A 14,265-nucleotide genomic window follows, 5' to 3' on the forward strand; every position below is an offset into this window, starting at 1 on the left:
AGTCAGGGTCACCGTAACCTTCAGCTATAATATCGGCGCTGGTTCAAGCGCTGGTAGTGTCTCCTTAATATGGGGTTAAATTGTATTGATTTGACTATTTTGCACACTCAGAAAGTGTCCCGTCCCCTTAATAGGAGTGTCCCCTTATTAGGGGTTGGCTGTAGCGTTAAAAGATAGGCCTATGCCCCTCGATTCACAGAAAGTGTCCCCTTAATTAGGGGTTTCCTCTGAATAGGGGTGTCCAAAGGAGGTGTTCTACTATATGATTCTTCTGATGTTCTTGCATGATACTTGTTACCATGATATGTGTATGCAGTGATTGTGAGAAGCCAGACACCTCATTCAATATGATGTGAGACTATGTGTAAATCTCTAGTGTTTATATCTGGAATAAGCATATTATGCACAGGCAGTGCGACCTAGCGGTCGACGAAGGTACTGGATATGCACGTCATCCTGGCCCTGTATATAGCATGTTTTTATTGGTCAATTGTTGATATACTCTCCGGAAAGGTTCCTTGTATGTGTACAATGTTTTAGAAATAACTAGCCCAATATAATGCAATACATAAAGAAAGTATAGCCTGCTGCAGGATTTAAAGGGCGGTTTAGATCAGTTGCAGATTACCGGAACGAAAGCAAGATGTAATTGATTCGATCCCGCAGAAGTTCATTTTCTTTGCTGCATCTATTTACTGGTATAATATTATTATGATATTATGTGTTAATGAAAACAATTAAACAAATTATCCACACAATTTGACTTGAAGGCAATTCTTTATTGATGTGCACCATTTGTTATGGTAAAGTTCTAATTATGTAAAATTCCTCCTGTTGTAAGGATTCTGCATAACGCACCATCTCACTCAACATCGAAAGCAGGAGACTGCAAAGGCTGTTGGGGAAAAATAAAGCCCATTACCGTGTGCATAGTTGATATGAAATAAGTAACTTAGCTTTTATTTTTATACACTATAATGGCATACAGACACAGATGGAAATTACATTATTTATATATTGGCCTCTCTTATACACATCTATATATTTGTGTTCCCAATGCTAAGCTGCAACTTGATTTATACATCATAATAATATAGTTATGTATAATATATTTTATACGTGTGTTAATTTTTTAATACTGACTCCTCCTTTGTGTGCCTTTTTGTCAATGTCGTCTAATGCATTTTGAAGAGTCTCGACAACAGATTTATGAGGCGAGGCGTAGAAGTTCTGTAGTCTGCCTTCTTGCCTCAGTGTTTCCAGGTACAGTTGCCCTTCGACGTTCTCTTCATCTTTGAAAACGTCCATTTTCCGTTGCGGTGTTATATTGACCTGAAAATAAAAACAATACTATAAGTAAAAACCGGTCCTCCTGGCTCACAAGCCAGGGTGCCAATCTCGCTTTGCGTTTGGGACACAATATTCAACGCTTTGGGGGTTTCGCCACTCCTTCCACAAATCAAGTCTGTTTTGTCTTATGGGAACATACAGTTAGGTAATTAAGGTGTGGTGTATATGGGAATATCATCAGGCTGCAACCCATTCTCACTGTGGCATTCAACCACTGATCTCTACTATAGCTGGATTGCTCATTGTCCAATCATTGTACAGAAAAAAGTGAAGTCTTCGACGCCATATGCAAGAGCCCAAGTGACGTACAAGTCTAGACAAAGTTTTTGTTTGAATTTGTTTAAATTATTGTTAAAAATAACTCTTGCAATATATTTTAATAATTTAAATATAAATTTAAAAAAAATATTTTTTTTCAAATCATTTAACCACTCAATGCGACTATTTGTGTAGTTTACAAAAGCGTGAGCAATGTCGCGTTGTTGGTTGTCGTCACACCGGTTCAAAAGCTTTTTGCCCTATTTCTGAAGTTTTGGGCTCCCCAACATGGCGTCAGTGGCTTTACTAAAACCAGCCAATGAGCAATCCAGCTATTATAATAGAGATCAGTGCATTCAACCTACGTTTACATTTTGACCGGCTTGGATGGATGCATGTCGAAATAAAAAATCAACTTGCACACTATTAAATTAAATTATAGTTTTTAAATGTAATTTAATTTGCTAATCATTAAATTTACTTCTTACTTTTGTGTATTCAAATGCCAACTGTATCCCATTCTTCGAAATGACTCTTGTGCGATCACCGACGACAATTCGAAATTTGATTGCGTCCGCTTTATAAACTTTGGTGACAACATAAAACGACTTCCATCTTGTCAGGAAAGGTGTTATGCAATCAATCTTCTCATTGGCTATTAGTTTAAGGAACACCTTCTTAGGAAGCCTGGTTTTCTTCACACCTATAAACTCGACGTCTATCATATAATCTGGAATCTGCGAGATTAAAATATATGTAATTAAACGCTCTTTAACAGCACAATTTACTTTTTTTTCATTAGTTGTGATTGCCCTGCATGACGTGTTATTGTACGGTACCGAATACTCAGTACGTTTCCAAATACTTGCAAAAAATCGCAAGTGATTCGTGTGGGAATCGAACCCATGACTTTCAGATAACTAGCCTGGTTTCATAACCACCAAACCACCGAGATTCCGCTTATGTGTTGAATCCGACCCCCAAGTAGCAGCGGGTACTGCAATACCGGTATGCTATTTGATGTGAGTTAGCGTCAGGAAAATATCATAGGAGTGATGTTTTGCCCCCATATGGCGTGTTATCGTACCCAAGTATGTTCTTAAATACTTAACATCGGTGGGGAATCGAACCCACTTAATTCATTATGAGCATTATCACTACCTTATTAATATTGTCATTGGCACTGTCATTGCTGTTTTCATTGTCATTATAATTGTCATTGTCAGCGTGTCATTGTCATTGTTATTGACGTTATCATTAATGTTAGACTTAACATTATGCATAATATTACATTTTTACTATATTACTATAAAATTAATATTATATTGTTATATATTAAAACTGAAATAAAAAAAATAAACCTTAGATCCAAACAGTGTGCAGCCCTGTGTTCTGGAGCGTCTATATTGCCAGTTCGTCTTTTTATCGTCCAATTTCTTTAAGAGATCGAAACTACTTCGATCTGCCAAACTAGTCATCCTCCCGGGCTTTAGGTGACGCATCAGATTGTCATGAGTCGGACGCATTTTAGTCGGTTCGCTGTCTGGCTTACTGTCTACTGAGTCGCTATTCTTTACTAATATAGCGGTGATATCGCATGCTGTAATATCATAATTATTAAATAGTGAAATATAAAATAAAATTTATTTTCATATAGACCTATTATAATTATATAAGTTTAACCTAAACTAAAATTTGGGGGAGTAGGTATAACAGGGCGGTGCCAGGGTTGTTGTTGTGGCGAGAGGGGAGGGGCACGGGGTTGTAGAAAGATGGGCCAATGGAGCCAGGGAGCAGAGCCGGTTGGATCGCAGCTTCGATTTTTCATTACCATAGTTTTAATGCCAAAATACTGGCTTAACTATGTGTATTTTTTCGATTAAGGAGATGCGTCACACCCATCGTACTCCTATGGATACGGGCCTGAATGCTATGGAAAACCACTAGGTGAAAACCATAATCGATAATTCCCTGATTCTTGGGTACCATAACCATACATTTTTAATTATTCAATAGGCATATAGAGTTAATTATGACATAATTCACAACATTTAATGCTATATAAAAATGATATTAAACAAGGTTAATTCAAACATAATCAGTATTCTTATGATTCTTGGGTACCATACTGTAAGAATCACCCGAAAAACGACTAGGCGAAACATAGCTCAGTTGTGGCAAAAATGAAAAACTCTCTTTGTCGCAATTTGACACTTTGTCGACCCTGCCATTTTCAGTTGTTTTGTGTTCTGTGTCACTTAAGGACCAAAATAGTATCCATGTTTAGAAATGCCTTTAAAATCTACTTTTAAGCTTAAAAATTATATAATTTTTTTTAATAGGCATATAGGCTTAATTAAGGCATAATTTACAACATTTAAGATGAAAATTATGTTAAACAAGGTTAATTCAAACATAATCGGTATTTTCATTACACTTGGGTACCATGCTGTAAAAATCATCCTAAAAAACGACAAGGTGAAAAATAGCCTAATTTTGGAAGAAAAACGCAAAGGATAGCTCGTGGTTCTTGTCGAAATTGGACGATTTTTCGGCCCTGCAATTTTCCAGTTGTTTTGTAATCTGTCGCACCTACGAATTACCAAATAATATCCATATTTACATATGCCTCTTACTTAAATATTATATAATTTACGCTTATCTACTCAGTCAATATATAAAAGGGCATATTACATATAAGCAGCTTGATCTGAAAATACATACATACATATATATCTGTCTCTTATACACATCTAGATGTGTATAAGAGACAGTTACTTACCACCACAGTCGTATTCTAAACTTCTGACTGGATTAGCCGTTGGTGCAATTTGTTCTACAAACAGCTCGGCAGCAAGTTTCCAAAGATGATCCATATTTCCTTGCTACTTTTAACGCATATTTTGTTTTATCTATCTAGGTCTACTACTAACTGTTAGTAATTACAGTTACTGTAGTGAGCCAGACTGAGAGACTCCAGAGAGAGAGAGAGTACTTAGGTTCGCTTCTTGTTTATCAACATTGTTGCTATGGCAAAGCAAGATGCGCGTATGCGTCAGACCGGAACTGCGTAGTTTCCTACGCTCAAAGCTTGGATTTACGCGCGTATTATTAGGAGCAGATGTAAACACTACACGAATAATCGAATGACACGACATTTTATCAATTCAATCTTTTAATTGGATCGGGTTTTCTTAATCATCTTTCAATATTATACTATCTCAGTGTAAAAAAAAAAACACGCATGTGCAAGTACTGTATACACGTTATATATTATAAATATATATATATATAATATAATATAAGACTAATAAGTTTATAGCTGTCATAAATTATTCTTATAAGTACTTTATGATAATGCCTTCTCCTGTCGTTAGTACTGATTTCCATCTTTTGAAACAAACTTTAAACAATCACTTTTACAAAAATATAACACCTTTTTATAATAATTAGGCATAAAACTGTATCAACAAACCAGCTACATATATATTCATAAGCAATGAGTGACAAATTCGTGCATTAATATTGTATTTCTTAACATGCTAATTATTTGTTATCAACATAATTAAAACAAAATACTATAACAAAGTACATTTTACTTTATTAAAATTATATATCCTCAAATGAATAAAGCGTATATTTTCATTATATTGTTTTATTTACCTGACTAATTATCAGCCAATGTATATATTATTTAAAATAAGTGCACTTAAAGTAATTGCTGCGAAGCAGTCAATTCATATTCTTGACAGCAATTTGACCTCTGAAAGGTCATTGTTTGTCAAAAAACAAGGGCCTAAGACGATTGAAAAGCGGAGTTTCCTTCTTTCGTTCTGCCGGGTAAAATCAATTACTTTAGGCGACGTTTGTAGACTAACCTACACGTACCAACGTCCGCATGTCGCAACGCTCGAGTATTACTATTCAGCGTTTTTACTATATTTCTAGGTTTTCTATTTCTACGTTTAATCAGCCCATGTCTCAGGCACAATATTTTGAGGCCAATATTATTTACGAACCCAGTTAAACTTATTTACTAGCCTATTTCAGCGTGCTAATTATTTATAAATAATTTTGTTCGAAGAACATTTATACGCAGTTGTACTTCGCAGCACTTCACTTGCAATTTGCAATTTCTAGTAAATATTATATAAATGTTATTAAGTACGGTAAGTTAGGATTATAAATATCTTTGGTTGGTAGCACTGCATTCTATCGACTAATTGAAAACAAACCTCGTAAAGAAATTTTATAATAATAATAATAATAATAATAATAATAATATTAATAATAATAATAATAATTGATAAAAGTAATGAAAAAATATGCTAGTAAATATATTAAATAACAAACTTACTAGAAGTAAAATCAATCTCAACACAATCCATTAATGTTCTACTCTATTAGAACTTACACTATTTTTTAACCGTGTCTTTATGATCACGCAATAACACATTTGACGGTAATTACCGAATAGGCCTATGTTGTAGTCGGACACATTTACAGTGAAAATAAGGGCGTTTATTTGAGTATATACGTATCCATTTTACACACAAAAACATTTTTTCAACAATTCGAATAAATACAGTAATAATAATAATAATATAGGCCTAGTTATTATGAAATATATAGAAAGTAATGACATATTTAGATATTAATTATTTACAATCATCTGATACCGTAAAACCTCGAATAGAAGCCCAAAGCCCATCTCCAAAAGAAGCCCTCATCTTTAGTTTGCAAAAATAACTTCGAAAAGTTGCCCATGGGCTTCTAATCAAGATAGTACGGGCTTCATTTCGAGTTACTTTTTTTTCTCTTTCGTGGGGGCAACCTACTTTTATTCATACTTCTTTTTCAATGTCATTTTTGTTCATTTGTACATAATTTTTAAAAATAATCATGCATAAAAAAATAAAAGTATAGGTGAAACATTGATTGGTATTTCAAGTCAACAATTTGAAAAAGACCTTAAGAAATAAAAATTATATAAAATCTCATATTGTTATGATATTCTTTTTATTTTTTTTATTTAAGACAATTCTTAGATATTTGGTTGGCGTAACAAATGGGTAAGTTTAAGTAAGAGAGGTCAAGATTATTATAAATAAAAACAGTAAATAAGCCCTTAAAGTAAATGAAATCAGACAATACAAATAATTAATAGTCTTAAATTTCTACAGAATACTATACATACAAGTAGGTGCATGGTACTATACAATATTCAATATATTTGTAAATGATTGAGCAGCTTGTTTTTAACATTCGGCCATTTCTTCTCAGCATTATTTAAGTTACATGAATATTTGTTTGTTATTAAATTCTCAAGTTCAACATTGAATAAATTCCAAATAACTTTTGGTTCTTGATTTTCCTTTTTTTTGTGTCGATATTTTAGTTAAACAGGCTTTGTAAATACAAAACGTAAACAAAGACGTAAGTTAATTTACCATTTTGTTGTTTGTTCCTCATTTCGAGTTACTGTAGTACTTACACATTTAGACAACTAACAATATACTTATCTTATGTTATCTTCGATGTATGACAGCGTGTCAGTATCAATATTATTTTATTAAAAGTTAAAAAGTTGGTTAAAATGTTAAACATAACTCGATTTCTATAGTTGAAAAATGTCGTATAGTAGAAATGTCAAATATTTACTCTTTAGTTTGGAAAAGTAATCTCGTAAATAAGCCCATCTAGGGGTCCTAAAAATATAGGTTTTTATTCGAGGATTTACGGTATTGTAGTTCGCAATGTATAATACATCTTATCTACATATTGAGTCGTTTTAAATTCCAAAACAGGTGCATATCATAACATATTCAAAGAATATTACACGCCTATGCAATAAATATATGAGGTAGTTACAATATATTTAAAACTACATAACTATTTACAACCCAACAAAAAAATTGTTTTCTTGCTCATTCTTTGAAAACAATAATACTAAGGCTCTGTTCACACTTTCAAATTACAATAATTATATAATACAGTACCACGTGATCAAGAAACATAAACTTGAAAACATCACATATTATTTATTATCTTTAGGTCTATCTATTTCTTTTGAGTTTTGTTAGGATATTATTATTTTTATAAATATTTCTTTTTTTGTAAGCTTTTGTTGTGATTCAAAACTTAAAAGTTATCATAAAGAGATGTAACTTTAGAACTTAAACATTGAAATTTATTATCTAATTCTTACCAGTATCTAATTCTTACCGGATTCAAAACTTAAAAAATAAACACAAAAAACTATTAAAAACTTATATTAACGCATTTTCGCACGTTTTATATTCCTACAAAAACACTTTCAGTTATTCAATAAGTAGCTTGGATGATCTACACACAAGGGTCCGGTATATCAACAATCACCTTAATATACATTGTATTATCTTTGCAGTAAGTTTGTGAATTCAGTGTCCCATGAGCAACGAATTGTGGGCAGCCTGACGCGATGTTCATATCGTTCACCGGACGTTGGAAGCTACTGCTGAGCGGGTTCGGTTTAAAGGCATCGGTCAGGTGACGTCGACTTGGTGATTGATCAAGAAGTATCATTGTTACCTAAATATTAATAATAATATATCATTGTACACTAATAATGATAAACAACAGAGTTAATGATGATAGACAATGATGATGATGACGACAATGGTGCTGATTATAAATATATGATGACGATGACGGTCATGATGTTTCTAAAGATGATGATGATATGATAATGATAATGGCGATGGTGATGCTTATGATGATAAAGATGTTGAAGATGATGGTGACGGTGATGATAATAATGACGGTGATGATGAAAGTAAGAACGATAATTATTCTGCTAATGAGGATGTTAATTATGCTGATGGCTAAAATGTTTACGACAATATTTTTGATAATGGTGATTTATTTTATTATAATATATTTAACCGTGTACGCAAAAAAGGCCAATGGGAAAAAAATTGCGATAAGAAAAAAGGAAATGACGATGATATATTAAATCGAATGAAAATTTCTTCCCTACCTTTTGTTTAAATGGCCACGGAAGAAGCGCATCATATTCTCCTTTCATCACGACAAAAAACAGCGACAAGTGGGTACCGCTGCCGCTGCCATCCCCATTCAGATACACCCTTGCACACATCTTATAGCCAAACCTACTTGTATAAAATGGCTGGCTATATAGCGAGTAGTTTTTCTTAGACTTGGCTTCATGCATGCGTCTTTCAAAGTCATTGATCTTCCACAATAAGACGCCATCGTAACTGGCGCATTCAGTTATTTGAATCCGCACATCTTGCTCGGCGAGGCTGGCTGCGTGCAAGCCTATTTCCTTGTTCATCTGAGTAAGGCGACTATGAATATTATCTAAAATGACGATGATAAAAATGTTTAAATACTTAAATGATACCAACAAAAATATTAATTAATAATAAGAATAACAGTACAAATACAAGGCTTAAGATTAATAACAATAATAAAAATAATAAATAGAATGATATATGTAATGTAGTATGCGTAAATTTCAAATAAATGATCAAATGCGCAGTATGACATATATAAAAACACTTGATTTCGAAACAAAACAAAGGAAAACATGCAAAAGCTAGGTCGTGACCTTATAAAGGAACACGCAAGGTAAGCGTTGGTGATGGTGGAAGTCTAAACGGATCGTTAATAAACATGATCCGTTGCATTACATTGCGTTCTTCATAGAATTGAGTCAGCCACCGACCGTCGGGCGCAGTGAGTGTCTGGCTTAAATAGACCTTTCCGGAGTGTCAATCAAACTTATCAACTGACTAATCAGAACAGCGCTAGGAATACGCGCGCGTCTCACAAACACACGTGTTGTCCCACAAACGCACGTGTTCGCGTATGTTTTAACATTGTCGTCTTGTGGGACCTTAGCAACAATATCCAAGGGGCGGAGCTTTGCGGAAAGGTCCATTAACAAAGTTAACTTACGGAGTTGAAGACCGTTAGAACCGTTAGAACCCAGAGCAGTTCCGGGGCCATTTTCAATTTCTCTCATTTTATCTCTCAGCGAACGAATGTGCTCTTGTATTGGACCAATCATTACTTTTATTTCCTTTACGTCATCAATTGCTGCCACAGTTGTCAATTTCTCTTCAAATTTGTTAAATTTATCTAACTGGCTTGATAGCGAACTCTATAAGAAAACGGTTTAACATAATCATTCAAAAAAGGAAATTTACGATGTATTGGAAATGTAACCGCTTTATATTGAATTCAAATTCGAAATTTATTAACCTCCATTGGGAGAGCATGTAACATTCAAATGGTTTCAACAAATTAATTATACTACCAATCTTACTATTTGGAGTAAGATTTATATTTACAAGTATAGAAGGCAATGTTATATTTTTCATTATATCAACGATGGCCTCATTGAAAGTATTCCAGTGTCTACTGATGTGGGCCTAATAAAACTCCAGACCGTCATTTAGTTCAATTATTATTTTCCCGCAAAAAAATTAAAACCTACTTCAAAAGTCTGCAGGGTGGTGGTATTTCCATCACATTTCTCTCTTAATTCTTGGAGTTCTTTAGCCTGAACTTTTTGTTTCTCTTTTAATATGCTGTTCCTATTTTCCAGATCAGCAATTTGTCGTTGAGATTCTGCATCTTTTAGTCGCAGACGGACGGTTTCAAACATCACCATATCTAAATGTTTTGACATCGAGTCTTGAATGTGTTTCTCCAGATCACATTGCACACCCTATAAATATAAGTTTTTTGTCAAAGAAGTTACCTTGAACGTGCAGCTGTACTCAGCAAATTTACATTGACGCAATTCGTTTTTGCATTCCTTCTCTAAATGTTCGTCCATCTAATTGCAAAACAAAAAAAAAAACACATGATGTTACGTATAATATTATTATTACTAACAAACTGAGTGGTAATGGTAATAACAACATCAATAATAATAATAAAAATAACAATAATAAGGCAATGATACTGACAATAATAAAAATAATGATAATACTGTAATAATAATCTTAATTTAGTATAGGTCTAATAAATAATATATTATTTATTAGAGAGGCATTTAGAGGAAAATACGTGACTTGATATGAGTTTCTCGCTATTCCACACCCCAAACATTAAGTGCTCTAGCACTAATCGTCTGCATTTTGTATAAATTCGAGTATTCATGGTATAATAGTAAAACTAATGTTGTATAGGCACAAATATAAATTTGCTCAGGGACCAGTCACTGTTCCATGATTTGCTCTTGTAAGTTTGCAAAACTTTCGACTATGCCTGAAAGCATCAACGATATGCTTACGGCATTCCATACCTCACATGGCAACTGCATCCTGAGATTAAATTATTGTCTTAAGCTATTTGTGTCAACATTCTGAATCGGCTTATAAATAATAAGCAACGGGAATTTCCAATTCCCGTTGCTTATAGCGATACATAGGCCTGGTTTTAAATAAACACACTTACAGTACATACATAAGGTATAGATTAGATGGAGGCTTATCATAGGCCTATTCAATTTCATAATCATGGGAAATATTACCATCAATTTCATAATCAAGAGAAATACTCATTGATGAAATTTCATAAGCCGCCACAAGGTAACAAATCACTAACAGAAATTTGACTTTGAAATAACTTTCATCTGCTTTCATTCATTGATTTTGATGATACGCCAATAATATGAGGTTTACGATTCTGTCGGTGTATTTTCAAATTATAATGCGTACTCTTTCGTTTTGGAATCATTAGGCTTTTCTCCAGCCGCTCGGCGGTATACTAGATTTGCAGGGCTTCCTAGTTCCATAACCTTGATAGAAATTTGTGAAAAAAATCCTTTCTCCTTCCCCTCTCCACTACATGACTCATTAAATTTATCGCCGTGGCTAGAGATACGGTACCGTATCGGAACTTCCGATTGCTAAAGGTACGGTAAATAATATTACGTCATGATTAGCCAATAGAAAGGTCGATACATGCGTGACGTCATTCAGTACACTGCTGCAGTGTGTGTGCATAGTCAATTGACTATGGTGTGTGTTAGATAGTTTTAGCACGATCGAAGATAATTTCGTTCGTTCGCGGGTGTTGTTGACAAGCTGTGATTAATACTCTGTAAGCCCGAGGCCCTATAGCAAATAAAAAGGATAGCAGTTTTGCTAGATTTGGCGACATCAAGCGACTGAGTAAACTATTTTAATAGTAGAAGCCAGGCCTAGGCCTTACTTTGCTACCCCTGCTACTACTGTGCATACTCCCTGTAGTATACGCACTAGGCCCAAATACTACTGTTACTACAAATAAAGTTTACTCTCACTGATAATTACAATCGCCATGTTGCTTGGTTGGCTATTTCAATCAGCAATAATAACTAGTACCTACTATTCTATAGGCTTAGGCTAGGCCCCTAGTAATAGCACTACAGTACTAGGCCTAAGCCTTAGCCTAGTAGTACGCCTATAATAAGATAGGCCCCTTGGCGGGTATTCGGCCTAGGCCTAAGCAGACCATTCTCTATGGTAGACCATAAAATACGCAAGAATAACAGAAAGGACTTTTAACCCAAACATTGTGATAAGCCCCAATCGAAGTACATGAAATGGGCCTATTAATGACATAAATTTGATCGTACTGTTCTCATGATCGCGACGTCGACTTAGCAAAAAAGCCAAAATCGAGTCGGTCATTTCTATTGGCTAATCATGACGTAATATCATTTACCGTACCTTTAGCAATCGGAAGTTCCGATACGGTACCGTGTCTCTAGCCACGGCGTAAATTTATAGCAACGACCTAGTTTGATGTCACAAATTTAGGCACATCGCCAAATTACGTGAACACTAAATGAAACCCTTTGTAATTTCTCAAACTATAAAACGGTTTTGAGCTCACGTCAATACTAAACAAAAGAGTTTCGCAATCTAAAGCGAGTGTCAGGTGGCATACAGTAACAATGGAAAATATGGCGTGAACATGGCGTGATCATACATATTATAACTGCTGTGATGAACTTGAACACCAAGGATCCAACTCATAACTCAACAGGGAGTTGATGATCTATTCGACTATGAAAACTATGCTTTAAAATATGAAATCAAGCACAAAACTATTATAGTAAGCATCCGAAATACACTCATACAGAAGGCCTATATCAATAAGAGAAAAGTTCACTATTTACTCCAGAACTGCGCAGTCACAGCTCTGAAAGATACTGGATAATCTTTATATGGATTTTTGAATGCAGAATGAAATGAAGCTTTGAAGAAGTTAAAGCTTGAAAAGTTTAAAACAGCATATAGCAGGGCTGTCCTTTAGTTGTGAGTGGATACTGGAAGAGATCCAAATGGATTTACGTGACATTTTGCAGCCTACACTAACACATTATCCACGATAGGCTTACATACTTGAACATTCAATTCAATCAACTGTCGTGACGTTACCATAGGAGCGGTTATTGAACTAGATTAATACGTCATTCTCTTTTCAAATAGATCCTTGAACGTTCCGCAACATTCCCCGTAATATTTTTTGAATGATTTTTTTCTTTATTTCTCAAGGACGATAGGCATTATACGGTACCATACGGCAACAAATTTCTATTATTTTGTCCATGTAAGGATTTATTTTTTATCTCAGTTGTATATGTTATTGTTATAAGAATAATAGAAAGCTTTCAAATATTACTAGTATTTTCTGTCGTTTCCTCTTCTATGAAATTTCTATATAGTGTGAGTGTGTGTGTTAGTTATTTCTGGGGTTTTCCCCTGGTAGTCCAGGAGGTAGCGAGAAACGAAAGGGGCACATGCCACCCAGGTAGTAGCAAAAAATCTTTAAAGATATGCCTAGGCCTATACCATATTTTCTCAAATACCAAAATAATATCTTTTAAAAAAAAACATATAAGAATTATCAACTTAAACATAGAAATTAGTGTATTAAAATATGTCACCCATATAATACAGCGAAAATGATAGAAACAATTCCAGTCACTGTTAAGTGGTTCTATTTCATTTATCAGACAAAAATGCCCTAAGATCTTATATGTAATTGGTAGTTTGGATCTCTCGAAACTATCTTATAAATATCTGACGTCACTGATTGTTTGCATTATCTCCCACCCCACCTCCCTCCCTTTTCTTTCCAATAGTCAATACCGGTAATAATCACAATAGGCCTAATATCTAACAGACATCTTTGATATTTTCATTTTGTATTTGTATCCATGATGATTGTAAAAAAGATAACGTTTTCATACCTTTGCTTGTGGTATCGCCATACCGCATTTGTTTGGACATTTTGTTGGTACAAATTGACATCTTTTAGTGTGTTCCTGATCGAAATGGAAATAATTATAAGTACTGCATGTTATAATAAGAGCTTTTATGTCTCGTCACAGCGGTATTGTGTATATACTGTATAATATATAGGCCTATGCCAAGATCATCAAAGAATAGTAAATACAGTGTTCGAATAAATGACATGATGCTATGCTACACGATGTCCATCATGTCCTTCAGTCGAATGCTCCATTTACATTTCTTTGAGGAGAGTGCTCAATGCAGTATATAGCAGAGCAGATAGACAAATAAAACATGTAACACTGGGTTAAAGACTCAACATTTTATTGCACTACAGGCTGTTTCATGAGGGGTG

General features: G+C 34.2%; 2 protein-coding genes across 2 annotated transcripts in view; both read right to left on the bottom strand.

The window, feature by feature from the left end:
- Nucleotides 1–763: 763 nt before the first annotated feature.
- On the bottom strand, nucleotides 764–4,486 carry LOC117115993. Its single transcript, XM_033259920.1, has 5 exons — nucleotides 4,391–4,486; nucleotides 2,970–3,208; nucleotides 2,097–2,345; nucleotides 1,144–1,332; nucleotides 764–895 (listed from the first exon to the last, which is right to left on the bottom strand). The coding sequence occupies exons 1-5, from the start codon at nucleotides 4,482–4,484 to the stop codon at nucleotides 863–865; spliced, it is 804 nt and encodes a 267-aa protein (XP_033115811.1). The 5' UTR covers nucleotides 4,485–4,486; the 3' UTR covers nucleotides 764–862.
- A 2,506-nt stretch (nucleotides 4,487–6,992) lies between these two features.
- LOC117116102 (TNF receptor-associated factor 3-like) overlaps nucleotides 6,993–14,265 on the bottom strand; it is an 11,345-nt gene continuing 4,072 nt past the window's right edge. Inside the window, exons 4-9 of the mRNA XM_033260055.1 lie at nucleotides 13,868–13,942; nucleotides 10,379–10,456; nucleotides 10,112–10,345; nucleotides 9,571–9,775; nucleotides 8,627–8,970; nucleotides 6,993–8,178 (exon numbers count right to left, since the gene is read on the bottom strand). Of these exons, the coding sequence (XP_033115946.1) occupies nucleotides 7,954–8,178; nucleotides 8,627–8,970; nucleotides 9,571–9,775; nucleotides 10,112–10,345; nucleotides 10,379–10,456; nucleotides 13,868–13,942 (1,161 nt within the window). The 3' untranslated portion in view covers nucleotides 6,993–7,953. The remainder of the gene's footprint in view (nucleotides 8,179–8,626; nucleotides 8,971–9,570; nucleotides 9,776–10,111; nucleotides 10,346–10,378; nucleotides 10,457–13,867; nucleotides 13,943–14,265) is intronic.

Source organism: Anneissia japonica, unplaced genomic scaffold (genome assembly GCF_011630105.1).
Source record: "Anneissia japonica isolate Jap-2015-1 unplaced genomic scaffold, ASM1163010v1 scaffold287743_len2803612_cov181, whole genome shotgun sequence".
Classification (NCBI taxonomy): Eukaryota; Metazoa; Echinodermata; class Crinoidea; order Comatulida; family Comatulidae; genus Anneissia; species Anneissia japonica.

What these genes read in the sequence shown, in the direction of transcription:
- LOC117115993 (XM_033259920.1), bottom strand. Translation starts at nt 4,484, where the DNA reads ATGGATCATCTTTGGAAACTTGCTGCCGAGCTGTTTGTAGAACAAATT. An exon ending in TTTAGAATACGACTGTGGTG is followed by an intron (nt 3,209 to 4,390) that starts GTAAGTAACTGT and finishes ATGATATTACAG; the next exon opens with CATGCGATATCACCGCTATA. An exon ending in GCACACTGTTTGGATCTAAG is followed by an intron (nt 2,346 to 2,969) that starts GTTTATTTTTTT and finishes TTAATCTCGCAG; the next exon opens with ATTCCAGATTATATGATAGA.